Below are 24,111 nucleotides of genomic sequence, written 5' to 3'. Positions count from 1 at the left end.
GAGGATCATTCAGAAGGGGACTATGTGCCCACAGTTGGTCGATGGGGCTGCGAATGGCCAAGTTGACTCGAAACTGAAGAACTTGTTGGATCCAAGACTCCCCTGATAGGGGGCCAAAATCACCATAAAGATGTAAAATCTTTTGGAGAGAAACAATTAAAAAATGGTGGTTTAAAACCACCAACACCCAGCTATGCAGAAATATGTCTGATTGGGAAAAAAGGTAAAATCGACGACAAAAATGCTGCTATTTATAACATTGACGAGAAAAAAAATACATTGAAAATTAAATCAAATTTTGATCAACGATTCCACTTACAAGCAAACCAAAACATTGTTCGACGTTCCAAGAAAGAAGCATTCTATAAGCTACCACTCACGCAACACCGTTTAAACAATAACAACAATGCTGGCTACGAATTAATTCCACCGTTATCATCACAATTAAAAACAAAATCGTCGATTAAGAAAATTCGTGAAGAATCCAAAGAAAATATTGACCAAAATAATATAATTTTTTCCTCAACAAAACCCAGTCAGAATTCAAATGCAATAACACGAATCTCTAATAAAAAATCCGTATCACGTTTCTCTCCTAAAATCAAACTTATACCCCCTTTTCATTTCCTTTTAACCAGAACTTATGATCAACAAAGTGGTCCATGGCCCGAAGATCATCCATTACCCTTACCGTTATGGTCAGAAAAAGTAAAACCAGTTTATAATTTTAAGAACATTTTTGATTTTGAAGAACTTGCCTCACTCATTGAAAACACTGTTCAACATTTACTCCAAGAACATAATTATAACAGTGTTACCAATTTCCTTAAATTATATATGGATTTTAAGCGTAGTGATGAAAATAGTTTGGCAGAATTCTTCCAAAAACGTACACCAGAAATAACCGACGACCATCTTACATGTGTTGGACTTGGTTTAGAATTAAGAAAACGTATCAGTAATTTTGAAACAAAATATCCTGGATTAACTGAATGCTTGTATATGGTATCTTCCGAAGAACATGTTGATAACTTGGACGAATATTTGAACAACGAAAGTGAACGTTGGGTTTATTCAGTTGAGAAGGAACATGTTTTGGTAGCATTACGTATCAATATTTGCGGTCGAAAGGGTATTTTACTTTGTGATCCTGGATATCATATTGCTCGAGTCATTATTATCATGGAAGATGAGACATATCCACATACAGGTAAGAGTTTGATCCATTTTCGTCTAAAATTCGCTATTTCGTAGCCCTATTATATGTCACGAAAATTATTTCCTTATAAGTTATTTATAACTGGAAGTTGCAACCCCACAATTGGTGATAATAATTCGTACTATTTAAAACAGGAAGCTGACCCTTTTTGAGTATTTATCAATAGATTTTAGAATCTTTCATACCAATATAGTGGCCAAGTAGTCAGTCGAGATTATTTCAATAGTTTTAAAATTTATTTATATTTTTTCCAGGACGATTTACTCAATCCGAAGAATCAGCTGAAGTAAAGAAAGAATACGAATATAAATTTAACAAATTAAATCCTTCATTTATTAACTGGATTGAATATGAGACCAAAAATGGCGTAATAAAACAGAATGAAACATCCCTCATCTTTATTGATCGGGCATATTTAACTGCTGTTGATTTAACAGAACGTAGAAATTTCGTTTATGATTTTAGAAGTTTATTAGCACGAAATTTAAAGGGTCATTTAATAGCAGGAATATATTTTCCAGTTCGTAAAGGACGTAAAGATTTCACCATATTCTATGAAGGTGTAAAAGGACAAAAAGAAAAAATACGTTTAAATTTTGATGATTTCCTTAATCCTGATCAGGTAAATAGTTTCTCAAATTAATTTTATTTATTTCCTCCCGTTTTTCTCTAAAATCGATATTTGGGCATCCAATTTTAAATCGAATGGCGTTTTTTAGACAATGCAGGATCTGATATTGGAGACAATTAAGAACTGAGATTCAAACCAGCAACCCCCATTTTTAAGTTTCTTGTGCCCCCTTCTTAGTAGTTTAAGAATATTGAATCTAAATATAATTTTTTTTTCTATATTTTCAGCTTGATGAAAAAACTTTAGAAATCGTTTCAATCTGCAATGAACAACTTCATTTGGCAACAAATCTAAATCTTCTACAACACTTAGTGTCGTTGGCTTACTTGATCAATGATGAAGAGTATATTGATGAATTATTGACGATCAATCGTGAAATCAACGAAATGACCTAGCAAAAATGTAAAGACCACCCCGAAATTGACGATGAACATGAAAAAAACAACATCCAAATCGGCAGTGTGGCTTCAAATATTTATAATTTTTTTCTTGTTCTGTTTTACATATTCTCTAATACTTATGTTTATGCATTAGTTTCATTTGGTTTGGGAATTTAGAAAATTATTCATTTTCTTTTAAATATATAAGGTTCATGTTTTTATTTTAATTTAGAACGTAGGTTTTTAATCAAAAAAAATTATAAAGTATTTTGGGTTTTTATTTTATGTATTTCGATTATTTTTATTTCAAAATAAAATAAAATTTTACGTTTTAAACAATTATTTTTTTATTATTTCCAATCTTTTTTATAGTCGTGTGACTAAACATGCGATTTAATGCATTAGTTCCAGGGCCAGGCATAGTTTTTTAGTAATTTTAAAACGGCTGGATACTTGAGAAATTGTTTGAAGTCCCTGGCTATGGAAATTTTTGTAGGGGGGAAAGTTGTAAGGCGTGATATTGCCTCTCAAATTTTCAAGCGTTCTGAAATGATAACTAAATACTATGTCTGGCCCTAAGTTTACATGAAACGCTTGTAAAGCAATAATTTAAATAGCTACACAAACATTTTATGGCTTCAATCACGGCCATCTTTTTTTAAGGATGACCATGTTTAGCGCAATTAGTTTTTGATTGATAAAAAATAAACGTTAAGAAAATAAATAATATTCTAAATTCTTAAATTTAAATCACCCTATTATGGATTTTCCTTATGGAGGTCACATTTTCATATTGCGACATCACCTACCTTTTTAGTGGAGGTAGAATTGAATTTAGTCGCCATATGAATTTTTTTTTGTAAAAGATGATATTTTTGATAAGTTTGAATAACGAAAATAATCATAATTGTGATTTGATCATTAAAATTATCATCTAAACTAGAATTTCTTCTAATTAATAGAGAATATAAATTATGAAAATTTCTAGAATGGTTTCACATTGGTGACTTAACATGTAATGACTATTCAAAAGGCTGAAACATCTCGTACAACGGAAGCTGCACGCGAACACAATGACTTTCAATGCAAACTTTAAATATGAAAAATCGTAATCGCGAACTTATTTTCGTTCTAGCGCCGGGTCATAGACATTATTTATTTAATAGAATCAAACTATGTTATTTTTACCATTAATTTGGAGTTAAACGCATAATTGAAACCTTTTTTAAAATATTGGGGAAAAAATTGTTCAGAGGGAAATTGCCCCCCCCCCCCCCCATATACGCACCTTATTTTGTTGCTTTATAATTTTCAATAAACTCAAAATTTATATACAGGCTGCTGAAAAATTTGAAGAATGTTCCAAGTCAACATTCCTTCCTGAATACTTACGGGGATGTATATGAATACTTTGCTCGAAAATAATTATAGGACTTCGATTTGTACTATTTCTTGTAATGATTGTTGAATTATCTTCTTTTCATTAAGATATGCTTTATATTTTGAGCGATCTAGAGATCGGATTGTTGAAAAAAAGTATAACGATTGTTGAAACACCTTGCCAGAATTTATGATGCAAGGTAACTCCGGCGAATTTCATCATAAATCTAATATGTAAATCAATTTTGAATCATAATAGTCATCACTGTGGAACCTGTCTTAAACTTATAAATTTTAGTAAAGTATTTCGCAATGAAGTTGTTACAGAAACATTCACCTAAAAAGATACAGTAATATTTCGATAAAATAGCCAAATTAAAAAATAAAATAAAATCGTTGAAGTTCGTTTTGCTTGACACTTTTCTTTGAAAACATGTATTTATAAAGTAATTTTCGACTATCTTTATTAAATGAAAGATGGTCCCAGACAATATTTAACTGTTTCCACCGAAAATATAGTGAAGGATAGCTTCTTGCTAGAGTATGGCATATATCCGCTAATCTATAGACATAATAATAATCATACTTTCGATTAATCGAAGTATTACTGTATTAAAAATTAATTTTCAATATTTTACTTAGGAAAAAAAAAACAATGTATTTTCCATAATTGATTTTTTATTAAGTTTAAATTACATAAACAATACTTTTAAACTTACAGTTATGTATTTATATTTTGGCTCGATAAAAATAAAGATTGCTTCTCCTTTAATTAAAAACGTTTATTTTATTTGAATTTTAACCTCACATATCTTCCATTGAACCTTATTGTAATAGAATTTTGGCGAACTTACTCAAATCTATTTTTAATACTTCACACAAAAGCCGTTTGCACACAAAACACTAAATTGGGGGAACATTTATATAATTAATTTTACACTTAAATATATTTAACAGGAATAATACAAGTCCTGTATTTTTAAAAGTAATCCTACGAGAATAAAAATTTTTGTTGTTGATAATATTAAAAGAAAATTCTATAATATCCAGCTATTTTCGTCCATCTAAAATAGTTTTATTTGTGTAATTAATAGAGCCAAAATTAACTCGTAATATCAAAATCCGTGATATGAGAAATATTTCGAAAATCGTATCAAAGACCGTAAAATTTTAACTGTCATATCAAATACACATTAATTATCCAAAGATTCAATCATTAAATTATTTAAAAAAATATGTCCTCAAATTAATCTCACAAATTATTCAATCAATAAAATAAAAAAATAAAGTACCCTCAGAATTTGTAAAGTAAACTAGAAACTATCGTAAAATTTCATGTGTTAGAAATACATCATTTTTTGTATATTGTAAGAAGTTCTAATAACCATATTCAAGTTTTGCCAAATTGGAACTTTTAAGACTGAGCTTCAATAGCACGGATCAAAACCGTAAAAAGAACGCGGGTGCATGTCTTCAAAAAACAGGATTAATTTTATCTACATGTTCTACAATAAAATATGTAATATTAAGTGTTTATTTCAGATTTTGGTTACACAAGCGTCGATTTAAACATATATTTTATGGGCGCATGATTTATTAAGTGGTAGATAGAGCACACGTTAAAATTGACACCCGTGTCCATACAGATCCATTTAATACAAATAAAGCTCATGTTGAAAACTTGCGTTAGTTTTAACGATCGAGTGACTGAAGCTTTGACTGCATTGATAATATTTATAATGCTATTGTACAAGAGGCTTTTTATAAATAAATTGTTAATAGTGAGTAAACATTATTTCGAAATAAATTATCACAGAAATAAATTTTCTTAAGTGTTAAATATTTTAGGAGATACTATTTTTAGTTGCCTCGAATGTGGTGATAATAAATTAAAGTTTTGCGAAAATTACGTTAGTTGCCAACCAGAAACAGAACGTAAAAAACCATAATTTCCACATTCTGGGAATTCTGTCTCGTATTTCATCTTATAATGACGTTTCTAAAAACATTGAAGAACATTCAGGAATTATTTATTGATGTCTGCCTTGATATTTAAAAGAATAATCAATTTTTTTTTAGATATTAAATTAACTTTCTACGTCTTCAGGTTTACAAATTTTACAGAAATACCCAGAATAATTAGTGGATTAGTATTTTTTTTTAAATGATCAGCCTTAATAATGTATTTTTAACACATTTTTGAACAACCATAATTAATTAAATAGTGAACTGATTTAAAAAAATAGCACTAAACACAAATTGAAAAAAAAAAATTTGTGTATTTTTATAATTATACCGAACGAATAATTCACAGATCTGGTGGTCCAGACACTGTTTTTATGTTCCGTTGATGTCTACGATTTGGTGCTGTTTGACCCGGTGGGCTGTATGGTGTGCGCGAAGATGGAACTAATGCTGTGCTGTAATTGAAAATCGAAATATTTTAGTATATTTTGTCGAATATGAAAAAATGAGTAATTTTTATCAGAAGAAAAACAAAAATAAAGACTTAAGCAATGAAAACCCAACAATGTCAACATATTTAGAATTACAAAAAAAAAATATATTAAAAATCCATGCATTATTTTAAAAAATTCTGTAAAAAATCTACAAAAAAAAAAAAAAGTTTTTAAAGGCAAATTTGCATATTGGCAGAAAAATAGTCAAGACTTTTTTTTAAAATCTGAAAACTTAACTGCTTTTTCTATTTTTGCACTAACATGTAAATTCGGACCTCAGCATTTTTATACAATTTGCAGCACCCTTCTCATGACAAAGAGAATTCTACTTTAAAAAGAATGCAAAAGAAATCGACATGCAATTAACTTTTTCCAACAAAACACAGTAAAGAACTATAGGAAGGAGTAGTTAAATATTTAAAGAAAATTAAATCTACGGGAAATAATAGTCGTACTAACTGATTCGAAAAAATACTTAAGGAAATATGCTAAATCTTCAGCTCTGCAAGTGTAAAATGGGGCAAAGAAGGAAGAAAAATTACTAGCTTTCCATTTTTATATGAAAGTACAGAAATAGTTTTAATTTTGGAGGTAGAATTCCATTAAAGGTGGAATTCTCTGGGTACATAGATTGGTCCATACTACAGGGAATGTTGTCTACCATGGTGGCCACGAATTCTCTCGAATAGTTAATTCTTTATTAATTACAGGTATTTTAGATGACAAAATTAGAATGAAACTTGCTATTTTACATGTTAGATGATTTAAAGATTCGTTTGAGATATTTTAACACTTTATTTTATTTAATGTCAGAATATAAACCCTCCTAGTTACCTAAAAAAATACCGTAGCTGAATCCTAAAGGGAAAAAGGTATATTTTATCCCAAATATAATTGATAATTCGAAAAATTAATACAAAAAAATAGTAATGAATTTTTTTTACCACGTGCTTTTGCCCTCTCCCTGTGATTGATTACATTCAGATTTTATCAAAAAAAATTGGCCACCATGATATGACGAGTAAGGTAATTTTTTGATATAAAACGAGCGAATTGTAACACGAAAAGGATTACATAAAAAACATTATTTATAATTTCTTCAGGCATTCATTGTTTAATACTTACAGGTCAAAATCAAATCCCCGTCTTTAATTTCCATTAATAAACTTAATGACTAACTTATTTTTAAACTTTATAATTTAATATTTTCTCGAATACCTGCAAGATATTTCAACAAAAAATTTCAATAATTTTTCCAGTTAAATAAAAACAATACATAACTTGAGGAAAGAAAATCCATTCCTATGAATTATATATTTTTTGATACAAATAATATCAGATTGGGTTCAAAGATAGTATTTTTTTTAATTTTTCTACTCTATTCTTGCAATTGTTGGTTTTTTGTGTGACCTAAATTAAAAGTCATTGGTTAAATTAAAGTTTTAAAAAAATCTTATTTTCAAACACTATAGATGTTCGATAATAGTACACAATATGTCCATAAAAATTTAAAAATTCCCTGTTGATTCCCGATTTCCTATATAATTTTCCCCCTAAATTTTAGAAATCTAAACACATAAAATGAACGTTGAGGTTCACATTATTCGTAGGTAGAATTATCATCAAATGGGCCCCCATTTTTTATTATTTAAAATATTCCGATCTACTCTGAATTTTTAATCAGTGAATCTTTTTGGGTCTTTGTTGATGTGAAATTATTATGAAAATTGTAGAATATTATGAAATTATTGCATACGTGATACGATTGTGAGATGCGGTTAAAAATGGAAGTCAATATTGCTAAATGGTATTCTAACGATCTGCAAGTAGGCCTATACCCATAGACGTAAAGTCTCAAATTCATAAGCCTTGTTAATTTTAAATGTTATCGGCGTTAGTGTAATTAATTTACGTTTTAATACGCTTGTAATGGATCTTTGATGATAACATTTTGTGATATTAGGTTAAAATTGTAATCGTGTGTTTAGGGATGATCAAAATTTAACACAATTCTTACCTTGAGCTAGTATTGGGTACTGTCGTCGTTCGTAATGCCCTTCTAGGGGACGCGATAGGTGATCCTGTTGTTCTATTCAATCGGGAACGTCTGTAAAGGGTACCGAAACACACATGCATACTAAATCAAGAAAGTTCATGCGAGATCATAATAATTTTACTACATATAAAATTAGAAATATTCTAAAAATTTAATATGTGAAAACACTTACATCATAAAAGCAGTGCATTATTTTTATGTATCACAAATAAATAAAAATTTACTTTGAAATAGAAATTCTAGTCAACTTAGAAAAGAAAAATTATAAAGAATTGAAAAAATGTCTCAGATAAAACTTTAAAGTTGACGTGTTTTTTTGAATGGGTGGCAGATTGGGCAAACGTTGGCCCCAGTGCTTCCGAATTCTAAATCCGACCGTGATTTCGTTAGTAAATTTCCCAGTACGTAAAGAGTTCATCTCCATAATAAGAAAGTTATAAAAGCATACTGTATGTAAGGCAAATGAATAAAATTTTAAAAAAAAAAAAAGAAACAAATTAAAAATTTTAGCTGAGACATGGAAAAAGATTTGATACATTGAATTTATTAATTTAAATTATGCAAAAGAATTACCTGTGTGATGTGGCTGTTGGACCAGCTGTTGATGGTAATGCTAATTGTCTGTGATTAGGACGATGTGCCCCTGTAATACTATGTGCAGGTGGGCGTACGCGTGCTTTATTTTCCCATTCTTTGTTAAATGTTTCAGCCTCTTCTTCATCTAAATTAATGAATTCTTCACGTTCTTCTTGGTCACCAGTATTTAAGTTTTGTTCTCGTTCGATAACATGTGCACGTTCACCAATGTGATGTCCAATTGCCAATTTCTTTGTACCTGTTCGTGAATCTTGCACAGATCTTTGAGTTTCACGTATACCACCTGGTCCGGTACGTGTACTGGCTGATGCACGATATACTTGTGGTTTACCGTCTGGCCCAGATGTCATACGTACTACGGAACTGCTTGAATAGCTGTGACAATTTCCATTTCCTGCATCGTTGGCCAAGGAATCCAATGATCCTAATTCATTTATTTTAATAAATAATTGGATAATTTTGGAGTATAACAAGTGGAGTTTACAAATTTTAAAAAACACTCGATCTACCCCTTCCCCTCTCTCCTCAGATTTTAAGGAGAGAAACTAAGAACACTCGGACAAATTATCTTTAAAAAACGCATTAAAATCACTCGGTTAACTCGTTTAAGGCGCCACAAACAGGCACACACCCCTCTTTATATGTCGGGGCTAAGAATAGATTTAATTACATAAATAAGTAACTGTCACCATAAATGGTTTCATCAGGAACGTGGAGTGATTTTTACACTTTAACTTGCACTAAGTTTTTCTTACTAAATCAATTAACGTATGGTTTTTTGATCTGGATAATAATTTATTGACAGATAATGGTAATTTACCTCCTAACAATCTATTGATGTTAAGATTCATTCCTGGAAATCCAAATGGCATAAGACTATCCTGTGAACCTCTGCCGGGTCCATTAGTTAAAGCTGGAATTCCCATCATTCCAAACGGATCAGCAAATAGAGAATTCATCATGTTATTCATTTGACGCATGGATCGCATATGAGCGCTGTTAGAAAATAAACAATTAAAATAATGTTTAACATTTATAGAATAATACTATTTTACTCTTCGACAGCATCTTTGTGATGTCTATGTTTTCGTTTATGTATAACCATTTCGTTATGTTTTCCTATTAACCATTAAAAAAGTTTTTCTCAAATTTCATAGTACTTAATAAAATTTCAAAAATTTGTAAAAAGAAAAATCATTTTCAATAAATTTTTATTTCTATTTGAAAATATAAACAAAAGAATTTATCATGAGACTTGATATTTTTAGAAAATAAAAATTTTAATTGGGCACTATACGAATTTTAATAAAAAATTAAAGCAAAATCTATTTGTTTAATCAATAATAACCAATCATAAATAATAGTTCTTAGTATTTTCCAGAATCTCATCTCTCAATGGCCGTCAATATTCTAATACGACATATGATCTTGTCAAAAGCATACATTGATTTATAAGTTATGAGAAATACTTACCCAAAAAATGGATCGTCATCAAAATCACCCATTAATCCACCCATAAAAGACATTGTAACTTAAGTTTATTTTTACCAAATAATTCTGAAAATTTCTACGAAAATATTACGTTACGTGAGACGTACAGGTAGCTATATAGATTGGGTACAAATGTGAAATGAATGTATCATGGAGGTAACAGGAGATAACAAATAGTACATAAATATTACGGTAGTCGGCAATTGCCAACATTGGAAAGCTAAAAAAACATATTGTTCCCTCCTTTTTTGGATATTTTTGATCAGAAAATATTTTCGGAATTACGTTATTAATTTTCCACACACCTAAAAATGAACCACACAAACACCCAAACATGTCATAATAAATTTCTTGGGAAATATGAAGTGCTGGCAGTATAACCAACCCCATTGTTTTAACAGTAGATTTGCTGTTTTTGCATTGATCCCCTGTTTTCAGTTTCATTCCTAATTTTGGCTGTTTTTCGAGTAATGGTAATACGCCGCCGAGGAAAGGTTATTTTCAGCTATAAATATTATGAAAACCAAATTATACAACATAAAATGGGCTCCAACTATTAAAGGAGCATTACACACTGAATCAAAAATAAGCGATAGCTTCTTATTTGCATGCTTCAATACAAGATGGGGATGCTTAAATAAAAGATAGATGGGGATGCGGATGTTTCAATACAAAATAGATAATTTTATTTTACGCCATATAGATTCTCTATCCAGTTATTGAAATTTATTGCTTTCAATCAATTGATTGAAAAAAAAAGAGAAAAAATTGAAAACAAAAGACAGCCTGATGCGCAGTACAAAGTACGCAACAACCGAGGAATACACTTTGCCCAGATAGGCACTTTTTTTCGTGCTATCCACTCCACTCGAGTTTCACGTCCTTTAAATATATATATATGTTCTTGGCTTACTTATTAATCACACAATTTAAGTATTGTACCCACAGTCATACAAATATATATATATACATTATATGACTCATAGATAAAATGACTGTGATTGTGCCATAGCCCCATACAGAGACTATATCAGTAAAGATATATTCTGTGGCCCCATAGGTTATATTATTCTAAGTCGATAGGATATATTTTTCTATGATCGATAGGTTATATTATTCTATGTATTGCGCTCTGTAGCGTTGGTAAGTTAATGATATCTTAAGGTGGTACGAGCGCCAAGGCAAGTTAAGACTTGTGGTTGAAATTATGTGTACCTAATTTTAAAATTTGATGATGGATCTTGTTATAACTTCATGAATGTAGACGAAAAAGGAAAATACAATTTTTCAATATCTGCCTTGGTTTTCGAAATATCGAAAGCGAAATAATTAAACAAAATTATCAACGATATTTTGAAAATTATTCTAGATATTGAAAAATTTTATTCTTACTTTTCCTCTAATATTGTCAAGTTATAATATAATTCACCATCCAAATTGAAAAAAATATATACATCCTTAATTAATCGGGCACAATTAACTTAATTAGTTTTTTTTTTTAATTTCCACCGACTCGTTTTGGAAAAATCCATGAACACATATATCATCCATCTACCGTTTTCCTATAAACCCAATATATGCCTACTTTCGAAGTTATTTATTTAAATAATCGGGCAACCACCCCGCTCTCTCAAATTTTCAGAATTGATTTAGACTTTCATCCAAAATTACCCTGGCGCTTGTACATATCCTTAAGTTAATTAAACTGATGAATTTAGTAATTAATTTTGAATATAAATATACAGCTATCAATATATTGAACGAAAATTGGATATTATATTAAGTGAAGAGAATCTTAAAGAATCGAATCACTGTCTTAATATGGCTGATTATAATGAACAAATTGAAAATTTGATTACCGGCGTTTCACAGATTTGTATTCATGTCAAATATGAATTCTTTCCAAGATGTGAATATAAAACGAGGTTTAACGAAACTAGTGCATTTACCATGCAAGATCCGGATTATTGGGGTACATATTTCCGATCAACAACTTCAGGCGGTAATTTTGATAGAATTTCCAAACTGAAGGGATCTAGCAAAACATATAAAAATACTAAGATAAACAAACCTACAATTTCACCAAAAAAAAACTTAGAAAACGTTCCTGCATCTAAATCTGGTTGTTATAAAAGTCAATGGAATTATGGTAATTATCGAGAAATATTTTACCATTCGAAGTCAATACCTGGAAAAATTAAAAAAGGGGATACTTTATTGTATGATAAATTACTTGCGTACAAAAAAAATGTTTGTGAATTGGTTGTCCAAAAATTTAGTCAAAAAGAAATATCTAAATCTGACATAAAATTAATCGTATATGTTCCAAATGATTATCCATGCATTATGGTGCAGATAAAAGACTTTACTACGATTAAAAAAAAACAAAGTGGTCTTTACAACATAGTGATAGCATATTTCATTGCTATAACGAACTATATCGCTTACAGGAACAATATTCCAATTGAATTGGTTAATAGAGCAAGTTTTGGTCATAATAGTCCAAGTGTATCAGAAACTAATACAAGTTTTAGAATAAATATTGGTATTGTACCAAACTATTACGCTAAAGTGCTAGCTAAAAGCCTAGAATTACTTAATAATCAATTTTTAGTGCCTTGGCTTAATGAAGACAAAAAATTTATTTTGTGTTTCAGTGATGAGGAACTAACTAAGCATAATACAGAAGTTGAAAATTATAATAAAAAGAAGAAAGTTGAAAATAAGAAAAAGAATTGTGTTAAAAATTGGAAAAAAGATGACAGTCTATTTGAAGTACTTTGTGCAATCGGAAATGCACGAGGAGATATGGTTTCTTGTGAAATTACAAGAGCGAAGAAGTACGTTGACTTACTAACTGATTTTGTCCATGAATATTTGCTAACTTCAAATCAAGAAAACATATATAAAAAAGATTTTTCTATACCCTTAAGAGAGATGCTAAAAAAATTAACTTATAGAGAGATTGAAAAAGATTTAAGAGCAACTTTAAATGACAATGACTATACTAAGAGTAAATTTGAATTTCATAATACAGAAAATAAAAATATTAAAAATGAGAGTGAAAACAACTTTTGGCAAATTATAAAGGATATCTTAGAATTGTTTGGAAGTTTAGATATTGAAAATTTATCTGCTACTATTGACAGTAAGAAAATCAAGAGTATATGCCAGAATTTAACTGCTGCTGTTAATAAGAAGAAGATCAAGGGTATATATCGTCTTATTGAGGAGGCAAATTTAGAATTTATAAGACACGTAGGGTATGCAGGGGCTCAGACAAACAGAAGCCTAAAAAGCGTGGATGTGGAAGATGATTATGGAAGTGATAGTGATTGTGAAGTTATTGATGAACGTGAAGGTAATACATTTTACACCAAGAAAATAACAGTAGCTACCGGTATGAGAGCAATCAATGTAATGATTTTTACAATTAAATCAATACTCAAATACTCCAAGAATGATAAAGAAAAAAAAATTAATACAAAATTTAGTTATTATGAAACGAGTGAAGTAGAAAAATATATACAAAAAAATCGTCAATTATTAGGAAATTTATTTCCTGATTGTGTAGACCCAAGAACTCTTAAGTGCATCGACTTAAATCACAGTTGCTCCGGAGGTCCTAATACTGAACAAAATAATGACACAGATAGAGTAGTAATGTTGGATTACACTAGTGCTACAACTGAAAAAATTAGTAACGCTATTCGATCATTTATTAAAAGAGAGCCAGTATTGCTATTAGCAAGTAGTGGAATGAAAAATGAGCAAGTCGGTGCTGACATGAACCCTTACGGTACAGTTAGAATTATTGCAAAAGATTTTATTATTCTTAATCTTATATATAATATAATAAGATATAGTCTAAGCGAAGAAGATAAATTACCACAGGAATTACATAATATTAGAAAAGCTTATAAAAATTGTGGAGCTGTTGTAACTAATGCCGCAATTTATACCAAAGAAAGAAAATTCAGTGTCGGCAAGTATATAAAAGAGGACAAAATTAAAAAATACACTAAAGACAAAGGAGACAAAATGATTTCCTTTATAAGTAATCCTTTATGAGCAAAATTTTTATACCATATATATGAAATATATCAAGGTATACTAAGTTTAGTCCCAAGTTTGTAATGCTTAAAAATATTGACGCTATGAACAAAAGTTTGGTATAATTGTTCATAAAATCACCTAATTAGTCCATTTTCGGCTGTCTGCCCGTCTGTTTGCCAACACGATAACTCAAAAACGAAAAAAGATATCAAGCTTTATAGCGTGCTCAGGGCATAAAAAGTAAGGTCGAGTTCGTAAATGAGCAATATAGGTCGAGTGGGTCGAGTGGGGAAGGTCAAACGATTGCGTAATCAATAGGTATGAGAGCACATACATAATATACATCATACACTCTTTCTTGGTCGGTGCCACTTTGGTTTGAACGAAATTATCATAAGTTTGTTATAATAATGGACTCTTGTTTTGTCTTTTTAAATTCTTGTAGTAAATTAGTACCATTAAAAAATAATAAGAAGATATTAAAATTAAACAACGACAAACAGTCTTCTCCTTGGTGAAATAGTTGATTATATTCTTGAGTATTCTATTTTCTTTTTATAATTTCACTTCTTCTCGATTTATTGACAAAACTTTTTAAGAATTTTATTTTTGTTTTAAATTTATGTTTCATATAATATAATATTTTATCATAATGTTTCATATTTTTTTAAATATTATTACGTTTTATTATATTTTTGGTAGTATCTAAGAAGAAAAGCATTCTTCACAGATTATTTTGAATGTTCTTTTTAGGATATATGTATTAGTGATGTGTCAGGTATCCGTATCCAAAGAGGATAGGATCAAACGTATCAAACGCAATTTACAGCTATAAATCAAATCCGTATCGGTATCCACGGATTTACATTTAAGCTGATCCGCCACATCACTAATGTGTATACTATTCGTACATCACTATATACATATTTTTATGTTAATGATTTAGATATTTATACTTTGAATGTTATAAGAAACTTTGGAAGAAAATTTAACATTTGTATGTTTTTATAGCCTTTTTAAAAAATATAACAATGGAAATAATTTCTGGTTATTATTATTTAACACCAGGATTCCGACAAACCATGCATTTCTTTAAGAAAACTATTAAACAGGTATTGATAAAACCTATTTATTATTGTCCGACTCTGAGCTAGAACACTTATCTTTAATTCGATTAAACAAAGATTCTTTGTGGAAACCCTTTAAGAAATAATTAAGAAAAGCCTACTTTACAAAACTTAACCATATGGGGGGAAAGTAAATAAAGCAAAATAAGCATTTTCACTGTATGAAATATATTTTCCAAAAAGAAAAAAAAAAACAAATTTTTAAAATGATATTTTTGTGATTTTAATGGAATATTTGTGAACGACAAAAATCGTTCAATAAGAAGTTATTTGAACCGTAGGAGAAGAAAACAATATTATTAGAAAAAATCGAGTACACATAATAGCAACAACGTTAAATTAATAAAAAGAAAATCATAACAAATATTAACTAAAAGATCTAAATGACGATGCATTTCGAATTGAACTATCTAATTGTTCCCTATAAATACTTGGTGCTGAGCGTATAACAAGTGATGACGTCACCAATGGAAAATATTGTATACGTCCACTACCCCATGCGATTGTTAGACACGATCCGTGTTCAAAATTTGGTTGGAATGCAATTGCACATGGCCGTTCATATTCTAAGCCATTTACAATACAGCTAAAACAAAAATATTTGAAAATTAGTAAGTATAACTTGTATCAGTTGGATCACAAACTGATCTATTATTTCCATCTTTTATTAAACTATGAGGTAAGTATACACTATGAGGTGAAAAAATGTTACCCAATTTAGCAGTCTTTCCTCTGAGTCTAAATTAATATAGAATTAAGTTATCGCCGTTGCTCCGTTGGAAAAAATGGTTAAAAATTTTGTAGAAAATTTCAATGAAAATCATTTTTTAGAACCATTTTGACTCAAAGATTACGAAAATCGATTTCATTTTAACGTACAATCTACTTACTCAAAGATGTTGGGAATCAGATCCTCGGATATAATATTTGAGCTTGGTAGGGGGTGATAACTCGAAAACCATTTATTGAATTGATTTTTAATTCACCGTGTAAAATATGCTTGCGATTGAATTAAACTTACCATGGTGTAATTTTTAAAATTGGATGTGAAATTGTATTAAAAATGGCAACAGATTTGCTTTCTCTAAATAAAATAGCTAAATGTGTGCCAAGAGGACTCCAACAAATATTTCTTATTAATCCACCGCCAAAATTTGATTTTTCATCGCGTGATAAATTCAATACAGGCATTGCTAATTGTGGTGAGTTTTCATTCTGGAAAAAAATGAATGAAATTAAATTTTTCTATTAACGGAAAAAAATTATATTACTAACATTATTGGCCCAAATTCCTTCAGCGTTTGAACGTAAGGCATATATCGTAGGTTCAGTTGTTGTAGAAAACAATAAAATTTGTCCGCAAGGTGAAAAACATGCTGTATGAACTCGACCTTCACCTACATCCCATCTTTCCGCTGTCCAATCAGTACAATTCCAAATTCTAAAGAAAGATAGAGATATAAAATTTTACACTTTTTTACAAGAGAACGCAATTCTAGTTATTTAAAATTTTTAGATATCTTTCAACAGAATTACCTAAATAATAATTCTTATCGAAAAAGAAAATAAAATCTAGGTTTCTTAATTTTCTAGATTAGAAAAGTAATTCAGCTTTTACATTTTTATGAGTAATGTGGCAAATTCGATATCAGTCATCTACCCAACAATCGTATTCCCTGGTATTTACCAAGTTTCTCGGATTGGGATCACTAAAAAAATCATAACTCACCTAAAAATGATTCCTAATGAAGCTGTAAATAATTTCGATCCTTGTGGTGACCAACAGACAATACTTTTGCCTCCACCAGCTGATCTTCTAAGTGTTTCCGATCGACTTGAATCAACATCCCACACTCGAATTGAAACATCTCTGGCCGCAGCCGATACTAAAAGATCACCAAATGGGCTCCACGATAAACTTACAATTGGGGTATGTCCACTTGCGTATAAGATGTGTGCGTTGTTACTGGAAGGTCTTGTAACAACTGAATGTGGATCAATATTCCAAATAATAATCACTTGTTCGCATGCTACTGCTAATTCACAATTGGTCATTGGTCGCCATTCCATGCATGTGATAGCTCGTTGTCTACGTAACTTAAGAACGGGAACTAATTTTGATTCAGAGCTATATATACGAATTGTATCATCTAAAGACGCTACCGCAAGTTTTGTTATGTGCGGATGCCATGAAATACAACGTATGGGACTTGTGGCCCAATCATTCGTTTTCGATAAAGATGATATTAACTTCGTTCCGGATTCTTCTTGACAAGGGCCCACATAAATGGTTATCCGGCTTAGTTTATCTAATACGTTGATTAAAAATTGAGCAGACTTTGTTACAAGTGTTGGTTGGTGTGATTCGAAATTTTCTGGATCAGAAGCAAAATGTAAAGCTTCAACAATTCCTTGTTCGTACCTAAATTCATAAATTTTTTGTAATCATAACTCTATGTAAAATCATATCTTAAAATTAAAATTTTTAGGGAAGCGAGTAAGCTATCGTTCATAATTTACGAGGAGTCTAAAATCCCCACCAAAAGTCTATGTTGGTTGTGTTGAGTTAGCACCGTTAGGTCTTTTTTCCTTAACTTACCAAATATGTACTAATTTTTTAAGCATTGGTTCTTGTACCGGTAAAAATATATTACGATTCACTTCGTCGCGATTAGTTGCTCCATGAAGCATATCACGTGTCACTACAATATTTGGATGCTTATCAACCTGAAAATTATATCCAATTATTAGAAACATAAACTTTTTCTGTTATGTTTGTGAAATATTTCTTACGGTATTCGTATATCTAGAAATATCAGGTGAATCTGCTGGGGCTTTGTGTAATCGTCCATCAACTTCACAAATGTATACTTCATTATCCCCTAAAGAATCTGGAAATCCTTGCATTGTAGAATTCATAATTATGGCTCAGAAAATCTAACTCTTCACTTTCTCACATAAAGAATTCAAAGACAAATTTTTCTGGTCTAGGCTCAAAGATGATTGAAATTACAAATTTCAATATTCAAATTTGACAGTTAATAAATTCATAGTGAAGAATAGTCACTACAAACAAAACTTTGGGCGCATAGACGTATATATACGAAGTGACTATCCGCACAATACCGTCTACGGTCTAGACCGTCCACGGTATACCGTGTACGGTCTATTTAGACGCGGTATGAAATTATTTTTGCCCTTTTATACCGTGGGGCCCTTATACCGTGCACGGTATACTTTTTCACGGTATACTCTTTATGCCGTCGAGCCCTTATACCGTGTGCGGTATAGTCTCGTCCACGGTATACACAATATAGATTGGAAGGCTTATTTGAAGCAAGTGAAATATACCGTGTGCGGAAGAGTCTCGTCCACGGATGGGTGGAAACCGGTCTACGGTCTAGACCGTTCACGGTATACCGTCCACGGTATACCGTCCACGGTATACCGTACACGGTATACCGTACACGATATACCGTACACGGTATACCGTATACGGTATACCGTACACGGTATACCGTACACGGTATACCGTATACGGTATACCGTACACGGTATACCGTACACGGTATACGGTATACCGTATCTACATTTCTGTAAGCGTATCTACATTTCTGTAGAATACGCTTTCCCATCTGTATAATGTATACCGTGGACGAGACTATACCGCACACGGTATATTTCATTTGCTTCAAATAAGCCTTCCAATCTATATTGTGTATACCGTGGACGAGACTATACCGCACACGGTATAAGGTCTCGACGGCATAAAGAGTATACCGTGAAAAAGTATACCGTGCACGGTATAAGGGACCCACGGTATAAAAGGGCCAAAATAATTTCATACCGCGTCTAAATAGACCGTATACGGTATACCGTGCCTCCTTTTGTCAGATCCCAATAGGTCTGTAATATATTTCTTATTCATAAAAATTTACTGTTGGTAGCAACGGTTTAAAGTTTCCGATAATAAATTATTCTGCTGTTGGTACTACAAATTCTTACATATTTTTTAACAATAATGGAGGATATGAATTGTAGAAGGAATAAAAAATCAGTTTAATTAATTAAAATAATCGTACTTATATTTGTTAATCACTTAAATAAAACGTTCATTGTTTTAGTTGTTCATTAGTTGTATGTTGATATTGAATGGTGTACGATTTTTAGTTGTTTTTATATAATGGAAGCTGAATATGAAGAAGGTAAGTTGAGAGATAATTCTAAACATCTCAAAGCAAATTTGTTATGTAAAAATGGAAGCCTATTTATTTTGACAGATTGTCAATTCTCTAAAGATATTATCATGGTTTATTTCTATTTGTTTTATCAAATTATGTGGTTTAAGATATTTTTTTTCTTAAATGGTCGTTTATAACAAGATAATGAAACATTAAGTCTAAAAATTAATATCTGGAATTCCCACCCAAAAAAAAATTTCTTATATTCAAACTTGGTCCTAATAATTTTTTTTTCAATTAAAAGTTTCCTAAATTTAATAAATGTCTTCTTTTTTTAAGGCACCGAATATGTTCCAAAAGCGGGTTCAAAAGCCAGTAATATTCTACCGTTATGGGGAAATGAGCGTACGATGAATTTGAATCCATTAATTTTAACAAATATACAAAGTTCACACTACTTCAAAGGTATGTAAGTATATGTACGTACAACACAAAAGGATTCATTTTATTATATACACTGTTTGGCTGAGAAAGTGGAATAACTTATTGAAAAATCGGTTGAAATGTACTTAGAGTATTTAAATGATTTTAAAGAGGTTGTAAAGATTCCCGAAAATCGTTAAATATTAACCTTTTCAGTCATATTTTCCCCGAAAATATGGACTTATGCATTACATCGAAGGTCGGCTGAGGGGAATATAAGTACGGGCACGGAGGGTATATTATACATATATGTGCTCTGATTGTTTGGCTAGGCGGATAAATATCTTAGAATGATAGATTTCACTGATTTGGGGATAATTCTCAGAGGGGGAGAAGCTTTTTAAGACTACCCACGCCTAGAGCCATTCAAATTGACCTAAGGTTTTGGGTAAATGTTAAGGTAATACCTTTTAGGTGTGTCAACTTACAAGTTAATCCCTTCCTCCCTTATTTTATACCAAATGTAATGTTGCTTTGCTTATAAGGTTTAGTATGTATGTTGAGTTAGTATCATTTTATCAAGGAAATGACTCTTCGGGATGTCCTTTCCCGTTTTTTGTGTAGATATTACATGTTTTCAAAAAAACTTCAAAATAGAAAAATCTCATTTCCATTAAAATCATGTAATGAGAGGAAAATATGACCTTAGTATAGAGTCCCACTGTTCGCGAGTTTTTAATTTCGGAAGAGGAAAAAGATTTGATTCCACGTTATTTAAAGCATTATCTTGTTTCATATTCCATGCCTTTCAGTGTACTAGTTTCAAATAAATAATTTTTAGAAAACATGAATTAATCGTGAAAAAAATTTCCAAAATTCTATTTATAGTAAATTTATATGAATTAAAAACGTATCACGAAGTGGTCGACGAAATATATTATAAAGTATCACATCTCGAACCATGGGAGAAAGGTTCACGTCGAACTTCTGGACAAACAGGCATGTGTGGGGGAGTACGAGGTGTTGGAGCCGGCGGTATAGTTTCAACAGCATATTGTTTATTATATAAATTATTTACATTAAAATTAACTCGTAAACAATTGAATGGACTACTGACGCATTGTGATTCACCGTATATACGTGCGTTAGGCTTTATGTACATACGTTACACGCAGCATCCACAAAATTTATTGGATTGGTTTGATCCGTATTTGGAAGACGAGGAGGTAGGTAATATAAATATACAAATTTATTTATATTTAGTTGTTAAATTATTGCTTTATGAGTAATTGGTACAGTGTAACCTCTACTTTAAATATAAAAATAAACTACAGAGAGGTTTTAATGTTTGTTTGGAAGAAATTTTACTCATATTTTGTTTTTTTATATTTTTAATGGTATATTACAGGGTAGGCGAACCAATAGCACGCGTGCCATTGATACACGCCACTGACCACAAAGTTCAATATATAGTATTACATTACGAACAAACGGGAGTCATCCTACGAACGCAAGCTCGTTTGTTATTGTCGTTACATCGTTAACAACAATTTCTAGTGACGTATAGTTTGTTTACGCACAGCTTAATAGTAAATTTCGTTGAAAAATTTGTCATAAAGGCTAGCACGTCTATGGCCTCATTAAACATATCAAAAATGGCACGTTGATACATACAGGTTCGCCGTCCCTGGTATATTATGTCTTAATTATGGCTTACAGAAGTAATATTTGCGTTAAAAGTCTACTAAAAAGTAGAATTTTCAATTTTCTAAAAATATTATGCATAGTAAAAAAAGACACTCAATTTGTATAAATAGAAATTATTTCAACTTTTTTTCCAAACCAAAAAATTAAAATTATTTCTGTAATGCCATTTTAATATTTTAAATGTTAAAATAAAAACAACTTTAGAATTAAAGAAATTTCAAAGTAATTTTTACAGTAAAACAGTGTTTAAAAAGAAGAAAAACATACAGTAAAACAATATAAAGATATGTATTTGAATTGATTTCAAATTTAACAATTGAATAAAAAGTTTAAGATAAAGTGTTATTTCCACAGACTTGTCTTATTGTTGTTGTTGAGGCTGTTTCAAATTCATACAGTGTTGTTTTGCAATTGTTGTTATTCTACCTGGGACATTCTGTACACAAGTGGTGTGGATCCTACTACTAATTTCACTCACTCAAAATATACAAATTATGAACGTCGTGTGTTTGCGCTCTCATTATATGTGTGACACTGTTTTGGGAGGTATTTGAGCACGAACAAACCACAAAAATCAATTTAATATTTATATATAAAAAAAAAACGATGTTCACTTGTTTTTTATTTCATTTCGATTGTTTTTTGTCGTTCAATTTATTGGTATACAGTTCAAATCTGTATGTCGGAACGATTTATTGTATTCCTTTAAGAATCTCTTTGCTGTTCATTTCAAAATCATCAAATAATTGGCTGCATAAGGTTGCCTTGTTTCCTTTCAGGATTGCCACGTTTAAAACCAATTCAATTTTCCATTTATTAGTGACCATTTATTAGAGAGATTACATTATCGGGATTTACAGACACATAATAAAGAAATGTGTCTCTAGTGAAAAAATTGTCACAGAAATGAAATTATATTCATTAAAATTTGGAAATTTTAAAAAAAAGATTATTGTGGCTACATACCGAGAAAATCGCGAACTTTCAGCGAATATTATTGACCCGGAATAATTATGAAAGTCAGAAATCTATAAAGGATATATTTTTTGCTTTTAATTACCTTAGGCAATATTTTTTATCCAAATCAAAAATAAACTTTTATGATTTTTTCGATTTTAGCGACACTTGACTTGCGGGAGTTTATCGTTATAATTAAACAGGCGCTAAGAATTTCAAAATTTGTGTGTGTATGTTTTTGGAATATACAGGGTAATTTCAAAAACCAGGATAAAAAATCGTAAAAATAATTAAAGATTTGATTGATCATTAATAAAAAGTATGTGCAACCGTCTGTAATTTACAGTAAAATCTCGATTTTTTTGAATTAAATAGCCTGTCTAGTGAGACATTACTGTATTTTTATAATGCCATCTAGAAAAATTATTTGATGATTTATAAATTTTCTAAAAACTTTTTATGAAACTAACCAATTCAAGAAAATCAAAATTTCATTAAATTTGTTTTCTCTCAGGAGCTTGATGTGAAAGCTGGCGGTGGGCAAAATATGACAATTGGCCAAATGCTACGTCAGTGGTTAATAAAATTGGAATGGTTTTCCACATTATTTCCACGTATTCCAGTTCCAATACAACAACGCTTGCAAAAACATCTACAAGAGCGTTTTCCTAATGGTATTATGGTTGGACCAAATAAACCAACAGCAGATGATCATGGCTCGGTAGGACGAGCCACATCCAGTACGAATCGTAACGATGATCTCAGGGACAGAGCAACACGTGATCGTGAAATATATCGTGATCGTGGTTCAGAGCATAGTTTTCTCAGGGACAGAAGCCGTGATGTCGATGTAGATAGAGATAAATATAGGTAAAGTTTTTGTAAAATCTTGCTCGTTTATTTTTTAAAACAAATAGAATTAAATTTTTTGTTACAGAGATAATGATCGTTATCGTGAACGATATCGTGGCAATCATGATTATGAACGAATACGCGAGCGAAGCCGAGATCGCGAAGTGAGACGCGACCGTGAACGACCTCATAGCAGTAGCAAACATCGCGACAGACATCATCACAGTAGTCGCGAACGTGAAAAGTATCGTGATCGTAGTCGTGATCGCAGTAGAGAACGTAGTCGAGATGAACGAGAAGATTATAGCAGGGACAGAGAACGAAGTGGTTATGAGAGTAAAAAATCCCGACGGTGAAAATTTATTATATTTTCATTATTGTATGTAAAAAAAATTAATAGATTTTTATTTTTTTTTTAAGTTTTTCATTTCCATTTTATTTTTGGGGGTATATTATCCAAAAAAAAGTAAAACGTGTAAATTGTTATGTTGTGAATGATGAAAATAATTTGATACTTGAAAATAAGAACAACATATTTATCGTACTTTGTTGTTTTTATTTAAAATATTACCAGCTTTTAATTTATTTCGTTTTT

General features: G+C 30.6%; 5 protein-coding genes across 8 annotated transcripts; 3 read left to right on the top strand and 2 right to left on the bottom strand.

Moving 5' to 3' along the window:
- The first annotated feature begins 202 nt into the window (after positions 1-202).
- Positions 203-2,469, top strand: LOC123300204. The gene is made up of 3 exons (XM_044882730.1): positions 203-1,210; positions 1,474-1,841; positions 2,078-2,469. Exons 1-3 carry the CDS (start codon positions 838-840, stop codon positions 2,243-2,245), a joined length of 909 nt encoding a protein of 302 aa, XP_044738665.1. The 5' UTR covers positions 203-837; the 3' UTR covers positions 2,246-2,469.
- Positions 2,470-5,833: 3,364 nt separating this feature from the next.
- On the bottom strand, positions 5,834-10,352 carry LOC123300146 (myeloid leukemia factor). Of its 4 annotated transcripts, none has more exons than XM_044882641.1 (5): positions 10,196-10,352; positions 9,543-9,718; positions 8,699-9,116; positions 8,087-8,176; positions 5,834-6,030 (listed from the first exon to the last, which is right to left on the bottom strand). In XM_044882641.1, exons 1-5 carry the CDS (start codon positions 10,246-10,248, stop codon positions 5,919-5,921), a joined length of 849 nt encoding a protein of 282 aa, XP_044738576.1. In that variant the 5' UTR covers positions 10,249-10,352; the 3' UTR covers positions 5,834-5,918. The 4 variants fall into 4 exon arrangements, with proteins under 4 accessions (XP_044738576.1, XP_044738577.1, XP_044738575.1 ...); XM_044882640.1 differs by having other exon boundaries at positions 5,838-6,030; positions 8,699-9,146; XM_044882643.1 differs by lacking the exon at positions 5,834-6,030 and adding an exon at positions 7,257-7,287 and having other exon boundaries at positions 8,699-9,146.
- Positions 10,353-11,233: 881 nt separating this feature from the next.
- LOC123300542 lies at positions 11,234-14,333 on the top strand. The gene is made up of 3 exons (XM_044883127.1): positions 11,234-11,356; positions 11,959-12,362; positions 12,871-14,333. The coding sequence occupies exons 2-3, from the start codon at positions 12,352-12,354 to the stop codon at positions 14,282-14,284; spliced, it is 1,425 nt and encodes a 474-aa protein (XP_044739062.1). The 5' UTR covers positions 11,234-11,356; positions 11,959-12,351; the 3' UTR covers positions 14,285-14,333.
- A 1,286-nt stretch (positions 14,334-15,619) lies between these two features.
- Positions 15,620-18,426, bottom strand: LOC123300158 (aladin). Its single transcript, XM_044882658.1, has 6 exons — positions 18,190-18,426; positions 17,996-18,123; positions 17,126-17,818; positions 16,672-16,837; positions 16,418-16,611; positions 15,620-15,982 (listed from the first exon to the last, which is right to left on the bottom strand). Exons 1-6 carry the CDS (start codon positions 18,313-18,315, stop codon positions 15,763-15,765), a joined length of 1,527 nt encoding a protein of 508 aa, XP_044738593.1. The 5' UTR covers positions 18,316-18,426; the 3' UTR covers positions 15,620-15,762.
- Positions 18,427-19,396: 970 nt separating this feature from the next.
- On the top strand, positions 19,397-23,905 carry LOC123299709 (pre-mRNA-splicing factor 38B). Its single transcript, XM_044882020.1, has 5 exons — positions 19,397-19,601; positions 19,917-20,042; positions 20,889-21,226; positions 23,179-23,534; positions 23,602-23,905. Exons 1-5 carry the CDS (start codon positions 19,580-19,582, stop codon positions 23,870-23,872), a joined length of 1,113 nt encoding a protein of 370 aa, XP_044737955.1. The 5' UTR covers positions 19,397-19,579; the 3' UTR covers positions 23,873-23,905.
- The last annotated feature ends 206 nt before the right edge of the window (positions 23,906-24,111 follow it).

This window comes from Chrysoperla carnea, chromosome 5 (assembly GCF_905475395.1).
Source record: "Chrysoperla carnea chromosome 5, inChrCarn1.1, whole genome shotgun sequence".
NCBI lineage: Eukaryota > Metazoa > Arthropoda > Insecta > Neuroptera > Chrysopidae > Chrysoperla > Chrysoperla carnea.
The sequence above is the reverse complement of the archived record's forward strand: the minus strand, read 5'-3'. Positions and strand labels throughout refer to the sequence as shown.

What these genes read in the sequence shown, in the direction of transcription:
- LOC123300204 (XM_044882730.1), top strand. Translation starts at nt 838, where the DNA reads ATGGATTTTAAGCGTAGTGATGAAAATAGTTTGGCAGAATTCTTCCAA. An exon ending in TGAGACATATCCACATACAG is followed by an intron (nt 1,211 to 1,473) that starts GTAAGAGTTTGA and finishes TATTTTTTCCAG; the next exon opens with GACGATTTACTCAATCCGAA. An exon ending in ATTTCCTTAATCCTGATCAG is followed by an intron (nt 1,842 to 2,077) that starts GTAAATAGTTTC and finishes CTATATTTTCAG; the next exon opens with CTTGATGAAAAAACTTTAGA.
- LOC123300146 (XM_044882640.1), bottom strand. Translation starts at nt 10,248, where the DNA reads ATGTCTTTTATGGGTGGATTAATGGGTGATTTTGATGACGATCCATTT. An exon ending in GATGACGATCCATTTTTTGG is followed by an intron (nt 9,719 to 10,195) that starts GTAAGTATTTCT and finishes ATTTTCTAACAG; the next exon opens with CGCTCATATGCGATCCATGC. An exon ending in CCAACAGCCACATCACACAG is followed by an intron (nt 8,177 to 8,698) that starts GTAATTCTTTTG and finishes TACCCTTTACAG; the next exon opens with ACGTTCCCGATTGAATAGAA.
- LOC123300158 (XM_044882658.1), bottom strand. Translation starts at nt 18,315, where the DNA reads ATGAATTCTACAATGCAAGGATTTCCAGATTCTTTAGGGGATAATGAA. An exon ending in TTTCTAGATATACGAATACC is followed by an intron (nt 18,124 to 18,189) that starts GTAAGAAATATT and finishes TATAATTTTCAG; the next exon opens with GTTGATAAGCATCCAAATAT. An exon ending in AAAAAATTAGTACATATTTG is followed by an intron (nt 17,819 to 17,995) that starts GTAAGTTAAGGA and finishes TTATGAATTTAG; the next exon opens with GTACGAACAAGGAATTGTTG.
- LOC123299709 (XM_044882020.1), top strand. Translation starts at nt 19,580, where the DNA reads ATGGAAGCTGAATATGAAGAAG. An exon ending in CGTATTTGGAAGACGAGGAG is followed by an intron (nt 21,227 to 23,178) that starts GTAGGTAATATA and finishes GTTTTCTCTCAG; the next exon opens with GAGCTTGATGTGAAAGCTGG. An exon ending in GTAGATAGAGATAAATATAG is followed by an intron (nt 23,535 to 23,601) that starts GTAAAGTTTTTG and finishes TTTTTGTTACAG; the next exon opens with AGATAATGATCGTTATCGTG.